This window comes from Herpailurus yagouaroundi, unplaced genomic scaffold (genome assembly GCF_014898765.1).
Source record: "Herpailurus yagouaroundi ecotype Mexico unplaced genomic scaffold, PumYag 77, whole genome shotgun sequence".
Lineage (NCBI taxonomy): Eukaryota > Metazoa > Chordata > Mammalia > Carnivora > Felidae > Herpailurus > Herpailurus yagouaroundi.
The window spans coordinates 29,147,404-29,164,065 of record NW_024412388.1 but is presented as its reverse complement, the minus strand read 5'-3'; the positions used below and the strand labels follow the sequence as shown (position 1 = coordinate 29,164,065).

The following is a 16,662-nucleotide window of genomic DNA, read 5'->3' as shown; positions in this document are numbered from 1 at the left end:
ACACCCAGAAGGCATTGCGGTGACGACATAGGTTCGCGACTAAGCAGCCTCGCAGGGGCATGCGCAGCGAGACTGCGGACGCTTGGGGGCATCCCTGGCGGGTCCTCAAAATTTGACGGTGTTAGCTTTCAGTTTTCTCGCTGGTTTACGGAAAGGCAGCTTCAAGGAAAGGAGACAAGATTCTGGCTCGGGAAGCGCGCGTTTGGAGAGAGCCCTCCGGCCTGCGGAATCCGCGGTCTGAAACCGCGGAGACTGCCTTAGCCGCGGACGCACCTCCTCCGACGGGTAGAGTGGACACCCTTCCGGAGGTGGGAGACGAGGGCCCGGCCTCCGAGAGCCCCTCTGAAGGTAAGACAGCGCCGCGCGCCAGGACTTCCTGTCGGAAGGGATGGACAGCCCCCCGCGAGGAGACCTTGGCTTAGCTGAACCTCACTTGAACACGAGAATCACTCCTGGACCCGGTACTTCTCCCGCCCACTTGCGGCCCTAATGCTGTTGTTGGTTTTTTTTTTTTTTCTTTTCTTTCTGCTTTTGTTCTCGGCAGAAGATGACCCAAGACCAACCTCTGCTTGCGGTGCAGGAGGCCCTGAAGCAGTGCTTCCCGGTGGTGGAGGAGCAGCAGGGCCTGTGGCAGAGTGCGCTAAGGGACTGCCAGCCCCTCCTGCTGTCCCTCAGCAACCTGGCAGAGCAGCTGCAGGCGGCCCAGAATCTGCGGTTTGAGGACGTGCCACCACTTCGGGCCTTCCCAGACTTAAAGGAGCGGCTGAGGCGCAAGCAGCTGTGGGCTGGCGACACTGTCTTGGACAAGTTAGAGGAGAGGCTGTAAGAGTTCAGTGCTGCTCCTTCTTGGCGGAAAAATGGGAAAACTTGGTCTTTAATAAGTAGCCAGTATCAGTCAGAAGAGAGTTTTCTCCCTTACTTGAGAGCATGATATTTGGAGGTGTCCCAACCTTCCCTCCTCTGTTCAACTTTTCCCTCCTTCCAACCCTCTGCCCCATTTGTTGCACAATGGGACCTCTTGTCAGAAAGTCATTTTATGGCATTTCCATTGCCCCGTAAGGCATGGCAGTGGTGGCCTTAGGAGAAGTTACAAAAGGAGAAGAGAAAAGCCATGGAGAAAGCTTATTAGCCCCCCTCTACAGTTCTTTTGTAAAAAGCAGTGAGGAATTGTACTTTAAACTTCAGAGGTGCTAAGAGTCAAAGGTTTTACCCTGGTATTATCTCATAAAATCTTTTCAGCATCTCTAACTTAACCTCACTTCATCCCATTTTGCTGGTGAGGAAACCGAGTCTCCATCAGATTGCCTGTGGTCACACAACTGATAAATGGTAAAGCTGGGCTCTAACTCAAGTTTACCTGACGTCAAGGCCAGAGTGGTCCGCTGCCACTCTGTTCTGCTATACGTTGATGTCTCTGTGCCAAGCATAGCACATCTCTAAACTCTTAGTATGCCGAACGGGAGACCCTCTAAGAGTTGTAAGTATTGAGGATAAACAAGAGGCAGGGCACGTAGGCCATTCCTTGACTAGAGCAAGAGAAGGTTCTAGTGTATACAGTCTGCCATAGACTACTTGGAAATGGTCAAAGATGGGGCCCTTCTTTGTATTCATTTGTACAAAATACATTCACGAAGCCTTTACGGGATGCCGAGTGCAAGGTGCTCGGAATACAGCAATGAACCAGACTTAGTTTCTTTTTTTTTTTTTTTTCCAACGTTTATTTATTTTTGGGACAGAGAGAGACAGAGCATGAACGGGGGAGGGGCAGAGAGAGAGGGAGACACAGAATCGGAAACAGGCTCCAGGCTCTGAGTCATCAGCCCAGAGCCCGACCCGGGGCTCGAACTCACGGACCGCGAGATCGTGACCTGGTTGAAGTCGGACGCTTAACCGACTGCGCCACCCAGGCGCCCCCAGACTTAGTTTCTTAGTTGATTAGAAGAGATAGACCATCAGTCAATTAAATTATGTTGTGGTATATTCTAAGGTACTTTTATTTCAGTTGTTGACATATTTGTGAGGATTGGGCTGTTACTTTAAGTCTATTTTTTTTTTTTTTTGGTTTTTTTTTTTTTTTTTTTTTATTTTTATATTTTTTTTTTTTATTTTTGAGAGAGAGAAAGAGCGAGTGAGCAAGCAGGTGAAGGGCAGAGGGAGAGAGAGGCACAGAATCTGAAGCAGGCTCCAGGCTCTGAGGTGTGAGCACAGAGCCTGACGCAGGGCTCGAACCCATGGTTCATGACCTGAGCTGAAGTCGGACACTTAACCGACTGAGCCACCTAGGCGCCCCTAAGTCTGTTTTTTAATTGTGAGTCAAGGCCACACGTTTTGAAAGCCTCAGTTCTAGGTTAGGGAATTCTTTGTCCTTTTGGAAGTTGTAGCCTTCTTCTTGGTGGCTGGTCCCTTGGAGTCACCAGTGGAATGATAAAAATATTTACCATAAGGTGGGCACTTTCCTGCTGGGCATTTTATATACGTTATTGCACTTAGTTCTCATAAGAACCCGTTCGCTCATTCATCCATTGAACAAGTGTTTGTCATTGTGTGCACCAGTGTCCGTGTTCTAGGTACTTAGGGTGTGCAGTGAGCAAGACAGACCATTTTTATACGTGATTGAGAATAAGTAACTTTCCGAGGATCCACAGTAGTCTGTGCCTCCAGAGCAATTTTTCCCATTGGGACATTTGGCAATACCTGGAGACATTACTGATCGTCATAACTCGGGGAGGGTGGGGGCATGGTTTGCTCCTGTCATCTAGTGGGTACAGGCCAAAGATGCTGCCCGACGTCCTAAAATACACAGGGCAACCTCCCCACCACAAAGAACCATCCAGGCCAAAATGTGAGTGTGCTGAGGTTGAGGAACCCTGCCTTAGGCCTTTCTCATGATATTGCCTAATACGAGACTTCTTTTCCCCCAGAACCGCCCTCCTCAAGGTGCGTGACACCGTCAGCAGCCACGTGGAGCGAGTGCTTCAGACCTATGAGCAGCATGCAGACACGATTGGCATGGATGGTGTCCTCCAGGCTTCGGTTGTGAGCCCTTCGGTGGCTGACATGTTGGAATGGTTGCAAGATATTGAGAGACATTATCGAAATTCGTATCCTTTGCACATGTTTCAGGCAGCGTCCAGAGCTGCTTCAGGAAGTCTTTCAGTCTTCGTGAGATTATACCACTACGTAGTATGGGTCAGTCAGTTCTCTTTGATCTCTGAACTTAGAGAAGAATAAAGCAGGGCAAGTGAGGGATGAGCATTGAGTCCTGACTTGAAATAGGGTGGGCAGGAGAGGGCTCACTGGGTTAGTGGCATTTGGGAAAAGACCTAACGAGAGCGAAGGAGAGAGCCATGTGATATTTGGGGGAAGCGTGTCCCAGGTAGAGGAAACCGCAAGTGCAAAGGCCCTTTGGGGGAGAGCATGCCTGACATGTTCATGAAATAGTGCGGAAGCCAGCAGGGCTGGAGCGCATGAGGACGGGGAGCCTAACAGGAGACACGGTCAGAGAGATGGGGCTGGACCTCATAGGGCCCTGGAGGTCTTTGAAAGGATTTTGGCTTTTGCTCAGAGTGAGGTGGAAAGCTGTGAAGCTTTAGAGAAGAAGGATAACATAATCAGCCTGTGTTTTCTCACAGTATCACCTGGCTGAGTTCGGAGGAAAGACTTGGGGTGGTGTGGAGCCAGGGGAGCTGCAGGAATACCACCAGTTCATTGGAGTTCTGGCCCTTTTCTCTCAATTCTTTCTTTTGTGTTTTTTTTTTTTTTTCCCTAATGTTTATTTATTTTTGAGAGACGGAGTGTGAGCAGGGGAGGGGCAGAGAGAGAGGGAGACACAGAACCCGAAAGGAGGCCCCAGGCTCCTTGCTGTCGGCACAGAGCCCAATGCGGGGCTCGAACTCCTGAACCATGAGTTCACGACCTGAGCCGAAGTCGGCCGCTTCACTGACTGAGCCACTCAGGCGCCCCTCTCATGAGTCTTGCCTGAATCACGCATCTCCCCTCTGGCTTCGGTTTCTGCCTTCATTTGAGTAACTCCCCAATCCGCCCTTCATTCTCGTTGCTAGCCTTGATGTTCAGCTTCCCGCAGCTGCCTCCAGCCGGGTCGCTCCTGGGAGCACAAGCTCCTCGGTCCTGCCGCCACACTCAGTCCCCTTTCCCTCCAGGTGTAGGATCAACCCTGTGTGACCATTGTGCGGGAACTCCAGCAGCCCCTTCCCCCTCTCCCTCTCGCTTTCCTTTTTCACTGCGTTGGTGGCAGCTGCGGCGGTGGCAGCTGTGGAGGCAGTGGGACAGCCTAGGCGGGGGAGCAGTAGCCGCAGCCAGTGTTACTGAGCGCTGACTATGTGCCAGGTATTCTTCTCCCACCGTCCACACGGCCGCCTGTCAGGTGTTTTGAATCCGTTTCCTTGGCGCTTCTTGTATTTTTCTTCTCTATCTGCACTGCCTCTTCCATAGTCTCTTGCCTCTCGTGAGGCCCCTTGATCTGTGCAGCCTCTTGACAGGTTTCTCTGTCTCTGCCTTCTTTCCCTCTAAGCCGGCTCCGGCTAGGGACCTCAGCGGTAGCCTGAAGACGTCTTTGTTCTGCCTGTTGCTTATAGAGGGGTTTTCGACAGCTTCCAGAATCCCCATGTGGGTCTTCGGTGCTCTTTGTGTTCTGGCTCAGCCTGCCTTCTCGGCCACCTTTCTGACTGCTGTGCGTGTTCCAGCCGGCCAGATTGGAGGATTTACTCGGCCCTGAAACCATTCCATGCTTCCTCACTTCTGCACCTTATGCTTTTCTTGCCAGATGGAATCTTCCTGAGGCCCTCCAAATGGGAGGGACTCGTCACTCAACTTCTGAACCGCCACAGAGTTTCCTCTTTTGTGTCCCTGAGATTCTCCCTTTCTACTTTCTGGTTTTTCTGCTCAGCGTGGTGAGATCCTAGATTGTTGGGGTGGTGTTTCATCCCTCTGGCCCTGTAGCACTGTGAGTGAAGAGGTGCTCAGCAAAGATGTGTGACATAGGTGAGTGCGAGAGAGCTACCCCTTACCCTTCTAGCTTCTCGTAGCTCTCCCCAGGGTATTTTTCCCTTCAGCATATTTCGTTGTCTTTTTGAGCAGTCCTTAATTTCCCGGAAGTTACCTGAAGAGAAAGTGCCTCCTGTCCTCCATCCAGTGGGGAGACTTGGCCAACATCCAAGCTTTGCCCAAGGCCTGGGACCGGATTTCAGAAGATGAACACCAAACCCTTGTACAAGGTACTGGTTTTCATTTATGCCTTCATGTCTGCTTTCTTTCTCTGTGTCTCTCTGTCTTACAGAGATGCCCTTGCAGTGCCTCCATATTTTTTATAAATCTGATGTTTTACGTTCCCTGGAGAGGTGATATGCCACAGTTTTTCTCTCTTCCTATTCCAGATACCCTATTGAATGTTTCCTTCTTCTTGGAAGAGTAAGGAAGTGGTGTGTTTATCAGCATACTAGTGAGACACGGTTGAAGGCTGATACTGGTGCATTCTGGTATTTCTAAAGAAATGTCAGTATTGTAACCTAACATACTTGAAAGATTAGTGCCTGGGGCCGGAGGAGTAGCCCTTGGGAGGGTTGTGTTAGATGTTTCTAATGTTGCGGCCTCCCTCTGCTCTGTCATGGTTGAAAGTACGTGGACACCCCTTGCCCTTTTCTAGGCTCGGGAATGGATGATGGAGGCAGAGAGAATGCAGGAAAGGCAGTGCAAGAGAACACTGGGGGCAGGAGCCACAGCCACAGATGTGGTAGGGAAGGAAAGGACGGGGGAGAGAGTGGCATCCCTCTGAGCATCATCCAAAGCTCTGAGCTTGGTTGACACCCGGCCCTGTTATGTGTATTTGTATCAGTACCTGACTCCCTGACGCAAGATGATTCTTCTTGATGATTTAAAGAAATAAGGGTGATATTGATGGAAGACAGTACAGATCTTCCTCGACCTATAATGGTGTTACATCTTGATAATGTCATCATGTAAGTTGAAAATATCATGAGTCAAAAATGCATTTAATACACCTAACCTACCAAATGTCATAGCTCAGCCTAGCCTGCCTTAAATGTGCCCTGAACACTCACATTAGCCTACAGTTGGGTAAAATCATTGAATACCAAGCCTGTTGTACCATAAAGTGCTGAATATCTCGTGTAATTGATTGCAAAACAGAAGGGTGGTATGGGCACGGAGTGGCTGTATAAGTTGTGTACCCTTGTGAACTTGGGGCTGACCGTAAGCTGGGGCTTGCTGCTGTCACCCGGTGTCACAAGAGAGGATCGGACCGCGTATTGCCAGTCCGAGAAAAGATCCAAATTCAAAATCTGAAGTACGGTTTCCAGTGGACACGTATTGCTTTTGCACCATCGTAAAGTTTGAAAACTCGGAAGTCAGAGTCGTCTATCATTGTCCAGCTGCTTTAGCTCCTCGTCGTCATTCAGTTTCCGGAGTCCGCCACCAGGGGGAGGTGGCGCAGCGTGAATCATTCTCAGTGCTTTGTCTTCGATGGTGTTCCTCTGTTCCCTGTCTGAGAGTTAAGTAACTGGGCATAGTGAGACTGCTAAAATGATGGGGGTTTTTTTCTGACCAAAGCTGGCACCTGATTTTCCACATCCCTCTGATCTTGGAGTAGCTGCACGGTGGGAGAAGAGCGCCCGGAATCAGGCCATCAGCGTTATTTCTGAAGCCCAGTGCCTTCATCTGTGAAATGGTTGGGTACTTCCAGACCTGTCAGCTTCCTAGGCTGTGGGAAAATCTGGGTCACTGGATGTAGAGAGGCTTAATAAAGAGTGTAGATATTGTTAAAATGAAGATGACTTTTTTTTTTTTACTACAAAAGTGATCTATATGCTTTTTAAAAAATCAGAGGAAAATTGTAGGAAAAATTTTAAATGTGGAAAAGTATGAAACACAAACTCCATCAGAGATATTTTGATATATGGCTCTTTCTGTGTCCATATCCACAAATTAAAAAAAAAAAACCCACAAATGTGGCATCATTGGTATATACTGTTAAATAAACTTTTTATTTTTTTAATTATTTTTTTAGATAAACTTTTTTATTATTTTTAAAATTTTAAAATTTTTATTTATTTTTGAGAGAAAGAGCATGAGCTGGGGAGAGGCACAGAGAGAGGGAGACACAGAATCCGAAGCAGGCTCCAGGCTCTGAGCTTTCAGCACAGAGCCCGATGTAGGGCTCGAACTCACAGACTACGAGATCATGACCTGAGCTGAAGTCAGATGCTTAACTGACTGAGCCACCCAGATGTCCCTAGATAAACTCAAAAAAAACTTTTTTAGCCATCTTTTCACTTTCCTATCTCTAAAAATAGCTCAACACAATATACACCAGTGTACATCTCCTATACAATTTTAGGAATGTATTATATCTTTTGTTTTTCCAAATCTTCATGTATTTCTACTTATAAAGATTGTACATTCTCATTGCAGAAGATTGAAGTATTACAGAAAGTGAAAATGCACACTGTCTACTGTTTTTAACAATATGGTAGACGTTCTCCCAGGAATTTAAAAAATCTATCACATACGTTAATAATCATAAATAAAACTTAAAAGACATTTGGGTGTCAGGCCTTATGATGTGCTCTGGAGACAGATGAAAGAGATCCCTAGAAAGGTTTACGGTTCAACCAGGGAAAGATTTAAACCAGTGTTTCTCAAGCTTTAACGTGTATAGAAATCACTGGGCTCTTGTTAAAATTTAGACCCTAATTTTGTAGGTCTGGGAGGGGGGCAGCGCCCTAGATTCTATGGGAGCGGTGGGGTGTTCGTTCTGAAACTAGCTGTTAAGACTGCAGCCTCCATCTTGGTCCATCACTCCCTCTTGGATCCCTCACGCTGGGAGAAGTCAGCTGCAGTGTTCCAAGTCGGCCCTGTGGAGAGCTTGTGTGAGAGACCGATGCCTGCCAGCAATCGCGTGACTGAGCTTGGAAGCAGAACCCCTGCGCCCCTGTGACTTAAGCCTTCTGGTGAGACCACAGCCCCAGCTAACAGCTCGACTACAACTTCATGAGGACCTAAGACAAAGGCAACCAGCTGAGCTGTGGCCGGATTCCTGACCCATGGAAACATAATAAACGTTCGTTTGAAACCATTAAGTTTTGGGGTAATTTGTCGCATAGCAATAGAGAACTAATATAACGAGCAAATGGGTTTTTTTGTTTTCTCCCAAATTTTGTACAAACTGTAGCATACTGTGTACTCAGCTTTGCACCTCTCCCCCCTCCCCCAATTACTGTATCTCGAAGATCATTCTATGTGAATACATAAAGAGCTTCCTTAATTTTTTCTAGAATAGTTGCATATTTTTCTGTTGTTTGGGTATACCATAGTTTATTTAAGTAGCCCCTTACCGACGGACATTTAGGTTGTTTTCAAAGTCTTAGTGTCTTCTGGGTTTCCACCACCTTCCTGTACTCCCACCCCCGTTCATTATGTCTGTTTTCCCTGGAATTTTTCAACTAGCTAATCCCACTGCACCGGCTCACCCCCAATAAAGAAAGAAGTCTGTTGGTATTTTTACTGGACTCCTATTTAACTTCTAAACTAAGCAGACTCATAGCAGGAATGCTTCCAGTGATCCCTCCTTAAGCATGCCATAGCATAGGGGTTGAGATATTAGATGGGAGCTCTTTTCTGTTTCCTTTAGTTGGGGAAACAGACTCTTGGAGGTCAGAACCCCTTCCCTGTCAATGAGGCAATCTGTTGGGATGAAATGAAGAATTTAGGATTCTTTCTTTCCTGTCTCTACCGCATCCACGTTTAGAATTTGACCTCAAAATTCTCATGGTGGAGAAGGGGTTTTTCAAAGCCGGTGGGATCATCCTAGGCTCTGAAGAGGACTTCTGCCCTGCCCAAAGAGTGTCCAGATTGCATGGTGACTTCATTGTCTGACTTTAATGTGGATGATAGGAGCCAGGTACCATCCCCAGCTGTCCGAGTGCTGAGTTGTCGGTCCCTTCTCTCTGTGCACATTCGCCTGGGAGGGCGTGCATCTAGAGGAACAAGCTCAGGGAGGAGAGGAAGATAATACACTTGGGAAAGTGTGCTGAATCGTGAGTGACCCAGACCTGGGTTCAAGTCTCAGCTCAGCCTCTCACCAGCTAGTCTTGGGGACATCCTCTCTCCTCTACAGTTTGTTCGTTTGTGTAATGGAGATGACGGTATAGTTCCTTACAGGACCTAAGTGAGAGGAGACATGTAAGGGGTTTGGGTAAATTTGTAAACATGTAAGGGGTGGAAATTTACTACAGACTCTGAGTCACCTAAACGGGTAGCTCTGTGATCCTCTTTAACACAAGCCATGAAACAAGTAGGCTCTGAGACCTGGTGCGTTTCCTAAGCGCCCATGGCTTATCAGTGACATCGCCACATTTTGAATCAGGGTTTTCTGGGCTCTGATGAGAGGAGTCTTTTCCCTTCACCACCATTTCCCCTCTGCTGCAGAGGGCAAATGCACCCCAGCCACCCACTCAGCTGTGACAAGAGTTGGGGGTCCTGCATGGGACGGGATTCCACGCAGAGGTGAGTGCAGTGCTGACCCCATCAGGTGCGGCAGTGGCACATGAAAGCAGGCAAGGTTCTCTCTGGGTGGCCGTGACCTTGCCAGTTAGCCCCCCTTCTGGACCCATAGCCAGGAGGGTAGGAGTGAGTCCCTAGACCGTCTGCCAGAGTCCTGCACCATTGCCCTTAATGCCAGGGCTGGGAGGAGATAGCCAGTCCTTAAGGAATGATGGGTTTATCTTCCAGGCACTCTCTCTCCCCACCATTCCTGAAACGCCGCTTGGTTTTTATATAGAGAAAAAAAAAATTTTTTTTTTTTTTTTTTTTTTTTTCTGAGACTGGTACCTGGTACAGCATATTAGGGCCCCAGCCCCAGAGATTCTGATCTGGCCTGTGTGAGGAGGGGCTAAATGCCTGCATTCTTATCAAGCACCTTTATTCTGTTGCAGGGTCATTCTTTAAGAAAGAGCCTTGGGGGGCACCTGGGTGGCTCAGTTAGTCAAGCAGCTGACTTTGGCTCAGGTCATGATCTCGCAGTTCGTGAGTTTGAGTCCCACGTCGGGCGCTGTGCTGACAGCTCAGAGTGTGGAACCTGCTTTGGACTCTGTCTCCCTCTGCTCCTCCCCTGCTCGCTCCCTGTCTCTCTCTCTCAAAAATATAAAAAAAAAAAATTTTATTTTTTTTTTTTTTTTTTTTTTTTTTTAAAGAAAGAGCCTTAATCCAGGGCCGCCTGGGTGGCTCAGTTGGTTAAGCGTCCAACTCATGTTTTCAGCTCAGGTCATGATCCGGTAGTTTGTGAGCCGGAGCCTCGGGGTGGGCTCTGTGCTGACAACAGAGCCTGCTTGGGATTCTCTCTCTCCCTCTCAAAATAAGTAAATATTTAAAAATAAAGAGAGAGAGGGAGAGAGAAAGAAAGAAGGGAGAGAGAAAGAAAAGGAAGGAAGGAAAGAGAGAAAGAAGAAAGAAAGAAAGAAAAGAAAAAAAAGAGAAAGATGGCTTTAATCCTAAGAAAAAGCAGCAGAGAGAGAGGGCTGGGAGTAACTTCTGCGTATGGCACCTTATAGTCTGCCAGATCTGTATTCATTCCTTCAGAGGCCTCCCTGCGTGCCCAGCACAGAACCGATTGCTGGGGATACAAAGAGACAGAAGTACATGGTCCAGCGGGCCAGGCAGATAGGTAAGCCCATGTTAGAATTGCTGTCATAAAGGACGTGTGGAGTGCAGATGGAGAGTGACTTGATTCTTTTGGTAGGTTTTTGTGGGAGGGAAGAAAGGGGAGTGTAAGAGTAGATCCCGAGCAACCTAATCTCAGCGAGAATCTTCCCTCCGGTCTCTAATGGAGAAAGTAACCGGGGAGGGGTGAGCATGGCCCGCTTGTCGTCATGTGAGCAGAGAGCAACCCTTCCCGATTCTGCCGTGGGCAGTAGTTCTTAACTTGCACAAAGAGCCCAGGCTAATAAATCCACCACTCAATTGCAATCCCCACAGCGCGTTTATAGGCAGCAGCTGACTTTTATCAGCTAGTTTGTTCTTTCATATAAGCAGGGTTTTATGAGGGTCTCCTGAGCTGGCTCGTAACGTGGTGAAAGTCTGCAAAACTCAGCCATAAATTCCCAGCACCTGCCAAGCAGAGGATGCTATTTTCCAGGCACATTTTGTCCAGCTGATGGCTCTGTCCCCTTGCCCGGTTTGCATTTTTGCACTTGTCTCTTTAAACTTGGATTTGTTTTTCAGCTCTCTGCGGCCTCTTTAAAGGCAACTGAAAAATGAGGGGTAGGGAAAAAGAACTAGAAAGTTACGTCTGTGCTAAAAATTACCCCTGGCTTATGTTGCTCTGAAAGCTGGTTCTGATCCCACTGCTGAAACAGAGACATCAGGCTTCCCGGCCACACGAACCCCAGGGCGGGGGACTGGAGGACAGTGCCAACCAAGCCCGTTATTAATATTTTGACTCTTTCCTGGGCCATCACCCTTTGTACTCACCATCCTTGGTTGTCAGTTCCGTAAACTAAAGGAATAGCTCCAGACGCCTTTTTCCCAAATGGGGGAAAAAAAAAAAAAAGGCATGACATCTTTTCCCAGCACTTCGAACTCCCCCAAGACAGAGATACAAGTTGAATGCCCTCCCTCCTCCAAATAAGGCAAGACCTGGGCGCTCTGAGGATGCTGGTTGGCCGAGGTGGACCGGGTTACTCGGGAGAGCTACAAATGCCGCAGCGGAGCGTGCTGTCCGTCTAGGAAACATTGAGTGTGGCTCCAGACCTATTTGTCTTTATGTTTGCAGCTTCTCTTTGTTTTGGTCAGGAGGTCATCAGGGCCGAAAGAAGACCCCTGTGGCTGCCCTTCGTGCGACTTCCTCCTTGGCTCACTTTCCCTCGATCCCACTTCAGGGTGGCTTCATGGACATGTGACCTGTGCATCTAAGGGTCACCCGCCTTGGCTAAATGCTCTGCCGTCACCTGCTGGACATTCTTAATAGCTTGTGGACAAGAAGGGGGGATTTTCATTTGGCACTGGGCCCTGCAAAGTATGTTGCTGGTCCTGCCCTGCTTCCTCCTGGTAGTAGCTCCCTCAGACCTGTGGACAGACTCCCTCTCCTCCCAAGTCTGAGCCTGTGCAGAGCAGATGACTTATCCATCAGTGAGGAATCTGGCCTTGCTCCGCTCCCAAAGGCTCCTATTACCCGACCTTCTGGTTACAGGCCATCCCCACCATGCGACCATGTCTTCAAAGGCCCTGAAGAGGTGCTTCCCAGTCCCACTCAAAGGTGGCCCATTGTCACCTTTCAGAAATGATTTCTGGCTAATGCACTCCAGCAGGAGGAAGTGGGGGTCTAGGAGCACCCTAGGGCCAGATAATGGAAATCAAACAGGCCAGGAGTGGACCCGCACCCCGACAAAGAGCCACAGACCAGGCCAGGCAGAGCATCCTCCCTCCCCCAACCCCGCCTGGCGTGGGTTTCCAGATCCACCCGGCATTGCCACACCAGCGGAAACGGCGGTTGCTGCCCCAGCCAAGCCCTAGGACTGTGGCGACAACCCCGAATGGGCCCAGCCACCACATCAAGGACACAGCTCCACCCTCCTCTCTGCACCCCCTCCCACCTCAGGCTTCCCCGCCTCTCTCCTTCCCAGGAACCCAGGGCGTAACCTCTGCTTGGGATCAGGGTCGGTCATGGGCCTCTGCAGCTGCTGCTGCAGTGTGGGGGAGAAGGTTCTGGACCGGGAGTGGGGACGTCTGCCACTCACCCCTGGGGGACCTGAGCAGGTAACTTGACCTCTCTGGACCCCACTGTCTTGATCAAAAGACCAAAAACACAGTGGGGTGGACAAAAGTTTCAACTTCGTAGGGCCACTGCAAAAAAAGTAAATGGGCTGATACATGAGGAAGAACTTTAAATTGTATACAAGTCATTTTCCTCTGAGAAGTGCCGGGGTGTAATGGAAAGGATTGGGGAACCAACAAGAATAATCCTGTAATTACTATTTACTGAGCAATCTCTCTGCTTCATGCTTATATCAAGAGCTTTGTATCCATTATAACAACCCCGTGGGGTAGGCACTGTTTCCCTAAGGAGCCGGATTTAGGAGGGTCGTGTGATTTCTCCAAGGTCACACTGCCGATCTGCGATTTTCATCCTTGACGAGCCCCAGTATTCAATCTACTGCATAGTCGTCAGAGACAGACCTGGCAGGGTGTCCCTGGTCAAGTCATCTAAACCTCTCCGTGCCTCAGTTTCCTCCCCTGGGCAATGGAGACCATTACCTCCCTCTAACAACCACCAGGATAAAACAAGCCCGCGTGTGGAGCACACCCAACATGGTGCTGGGTACGTCGTCTCTCCCTAGGAACTCTCGCCTCAGGAGCTGCTCCGGGCCGCATGGTGGCTGACACCAGCCCCGAGCAGAAGTTCCCAGCACGGGCCTGAGAGTCCCTGAAGCAGGCAGGGGTTCTGGTGACTGCTCGGTGAGGGAAGCGTTGCTCACATAGGAGAGGAAGGTGTGTCATTTCCTGGCTGCACTTGGCTATACTTCAGAGGCAAGGGCGGTGGATGTTGAGACTTCCCCCAGCCCAGGGCGATCTGGGGACCTGCCTCATTTCTGTGTCTATCCGCTGAAGTCACCGTCATTCTCCGTGAGTTACCAAAGCATGAGGATTCCACGCCACTGCATGGGGGCAAGTGCACCCGGTGCAGGGAGCCCTGTGGACGTGCGTGAGCATAATCAGTGCCAGTGACGCACGCTGTGGACCCGCCGCTTTGGTCCAAGGCGTGGGATCCGAGGGCACTCCTCCCCCGTGGAGGACTCTAACCTAATAGCTTCCTCCAACTCACCACCCCTAGGTCTGGCCGCGGGGGCCAGCAGGAGACTGACAAGCCCTGGAGCTGCCATCGTTTATACTCTGTGTGTAACTCTGACCGAGTCAGGGAAAACAGCCTCTCCATCGGCGAGGATTTAAGAATTTAGACCAGGGGCGCCTGGGTGGCTCAGTCGGTTAAGCGTCCGACTTCGGCTCAGGTCATGATCTCGCAGCCCGTGGGTTCAGGCCCCACATCGGGCTCTGTGCTGACAGCTCGGAGCCTGGAGCCTGCTTCGGATTCTGTGTCTCCCTCTCTCTCTGCCCCTCCCCCCCTCAAAAATAAACAAACATTAAAAAAAAAAATTTAGACCAGTGGTTCTTATTCTTGGCTGCACATTGGAGTCACTTGGGGCACTTTAAGAAGCGCCAATGCCTGCATCCACCCCCACAATTCTGGTTTAATTGGCGGGAATGCAGTCATTTTAAAAGCACAGCCCTCTCCCCCATGACTTTAATACGCGGCAAAGGCTTGAGAACAACTCATTCATTTAAAAATCTGTCTTTGAGTGTCTACTATGTGCCAGGTGCTATGCTGGGCTCCAAGCTGAACTAGAGTCTGGACCTCTACTTGCATGGAGCTTGCATCCTGGTGGGGAGTGACAAAGGAGGCAAGGAAATGGATAATTTTGATGGTAAGAGTAATGGGATAGACTGACTCGGGGAGGGGCCAAGAGGGGCAGAGAAGGCTTTCTGAGAAGGCAACATGTGCACAAATGAAGTGAAAGAAACAGAGATGCGTTATCTGGTGCAATGGTTCTCAGAGTGTTGTCTGGGGACTCGGGCCCCTTTCAGGGGATCTGCTGGTGAAAACGTGGCATAACACTGACACACTGTATGTTATTTCTACTCACGTTCTCTCATGAGTGTACAAGGGGGCTTTGCAACGCCCCATGACATGTAATGACATCATTGCTCTGACAGCTAATAGGACACGTGCTTGTGCGCTCGACTGTTTCAAAACATTCTTAGATTTAATTTCTAATAACCCACGTAACCCTCATAAACACAAACAGAAGCTCTTTGGGGGCCTCAATTTTTTTTTATGTCTTAATCCTTTTGATTTAACAAGTAAATTACTCCGTTTTTCTTTTAATTTTTTTTTAACTTACATTCAAATTAGTTAGCATATGGTGCAACAATGATTTCAGAAGTAGATTCTTTAGTGCCCCTTACCCATTTAGCCCATCCCCCCTCCCACAACCCCTCCAGTAACCCTCTGTTTGTTCTCCATATTTACGAATCTCTTCTGTTTGGTCCCCCTCTCTGTTTTTATATTATTTTTGCTTCCCTTCCCTTGTGTTCATCTGTTTTGTGTCTTAACGTCCTCATGTGAGTGAAGTCATATGATATTTGTCTTTCTCTGACTAATTTTGCTTAGCGTAATACCCTCTAGTTCCATCCACGTAGTTGCAAATGACAAGATTTCATATTCTTTGTGATTGCCGAGTAATACTCCATTGTATATATATACCACATCTTCTTTATCCATTCATCCGTCGGTGGATATTTGGGCTCTTTCCATACTTTGGCTATTGTTGATAGTGTTGCTATAAACATTGAGGTGCATGTGTCCCTTTGAAACAGCACACCTGTATCCCTTCGATAAATACCTAGTAGTGCAATCGCTGGGTCGTAGGGTAGTTCTATTTTTAATTTTTTGAGGAACGTTCATACTGTTTTCCAGAGTGGCTGCACCAGCTTGCATTCCCACCAGCAATGCAAAAGAGATCCTCTTTCTCCACATCCTCGCCAACATCTGTTGTTGCCTGAGTTGTTCGTGTTAGCCATTCTGACAGGTGTAAGGTGGTATCTCATTGTGGTTTTGATTTGTATTTCTTGGGGTCTTCAATTTTAAGAATGTAATGGTGCCGAGGCGCCTGGGTGGCTCAGTCAGTGAAGCGTCCGATTCTTGATTCCGGCTCAGGCCATGATCTCATGGTTCATGAGATCGAGCCCCATGAAGGCTCTGTGCTGACAGTGCGGAGCCCGCTTGGGATTTTCTCTCTCTCTCCCTCTCTCTCTCTGCCCATCCTCCAGAATAAAATAAACATTTAAAAAAATGTAATGGGGTCATGAGACCAAAAAGTTTGAAAACTGCTGATCTGATGGAAAAGTCTTCCAGAGGGTCCTGCGGTGGAAGCCAGCTTGGTATGTTCAGAAAGGAGCAGGAAGGCAAGGGGGGCAGAGTGGAGAGAGGTGTCAGTGGCAGATGAGGTGGGAGGGGAAGCCCAAGGCCAGGCATACGGGGACCTGGAAGAAGGGTCACCCCAGGCGGAGGAGGACAGAGAGGCTGTGAGATAGATGTGAGATAGAAGATCAAACCAGGGCTCCAGCAGTGGAGATGAAGAGAAGCCCATTCCAGAGAGGTTTGGAGGGTGGGGTCAACCAAGCTGGTAATAAATGTAGGGAATGAGGGACAATGGCTTCAAGTTGTTAGCCATACACCAAGGTCGGGGACACAGGAGCTGAATGAGTTTTGGGGTGGGTGGTGGGAGACAGCATATGAGTAGTGTCAGGGGTGGGGGGATGCCCAGCCCATTTCTGGACAGATAGGTTTGGACATCATCAGAGGAGTCCGCACTAGAGTGATAAAGCTTTGGGAGAATGTGTGCAGAGAGAAGAAGAGGCATCCGAGGGACCTTGTTAGGGAATCTCACCCTGGACTACATGGCCCAAGTTGATGTCAGAGAGGGTCAGAGGAGAACCAGAAGGTCCTGGGGGCCAGGAGCCAAGGAAGGAGAGTTCCAAGAAGAAGGAAGGTCTAGGCTGGTAAGAGTGCGGAGG

The 16,662-nt window shown here is 48.9% G+C and overlaps 1 protein-coding gene across 2 annotated transcripts; it reads left to right on the top strand.

Annotated features, from left to right (window-relative positions):
* Positions 1-243: 243 nt before the first annotated feature.
* On the top strand, positions 244-6,962 carry AIRIM (AFG2 interacting ribosome maturation factor). 2 transcript variants are annotated; one of them, XM_040469676.1, is made up of 5 exons: positions 244-348; positions 545-822; positions 2,922-3,101; positions 5,116-5,234; positions 5,394-6,962. In XM_040469676.1, the coding sequence occupies exons 2-5, from the start codon at positions 548-550 to the stop codon at positions 5,429-5,431; spliced, it is 612 nt and encodes a 203-aa protein (XP_040325610.1). In that variant the 5' UTR covers positions 244-348; positions 545-547; the 3' UTR covers positions 5,432-6,962. The 2 variants fall into 2 exon arrangements, with proteins under 2 accessions (XP_040325610.1, XP_040325602.1); XM_040469668.1 differs by having other exon boundaries at positions 5,116-6,962.
* The last annotated feature ends 9,700 nt before the right edge of the window (positions 6,963-16,662 follow it).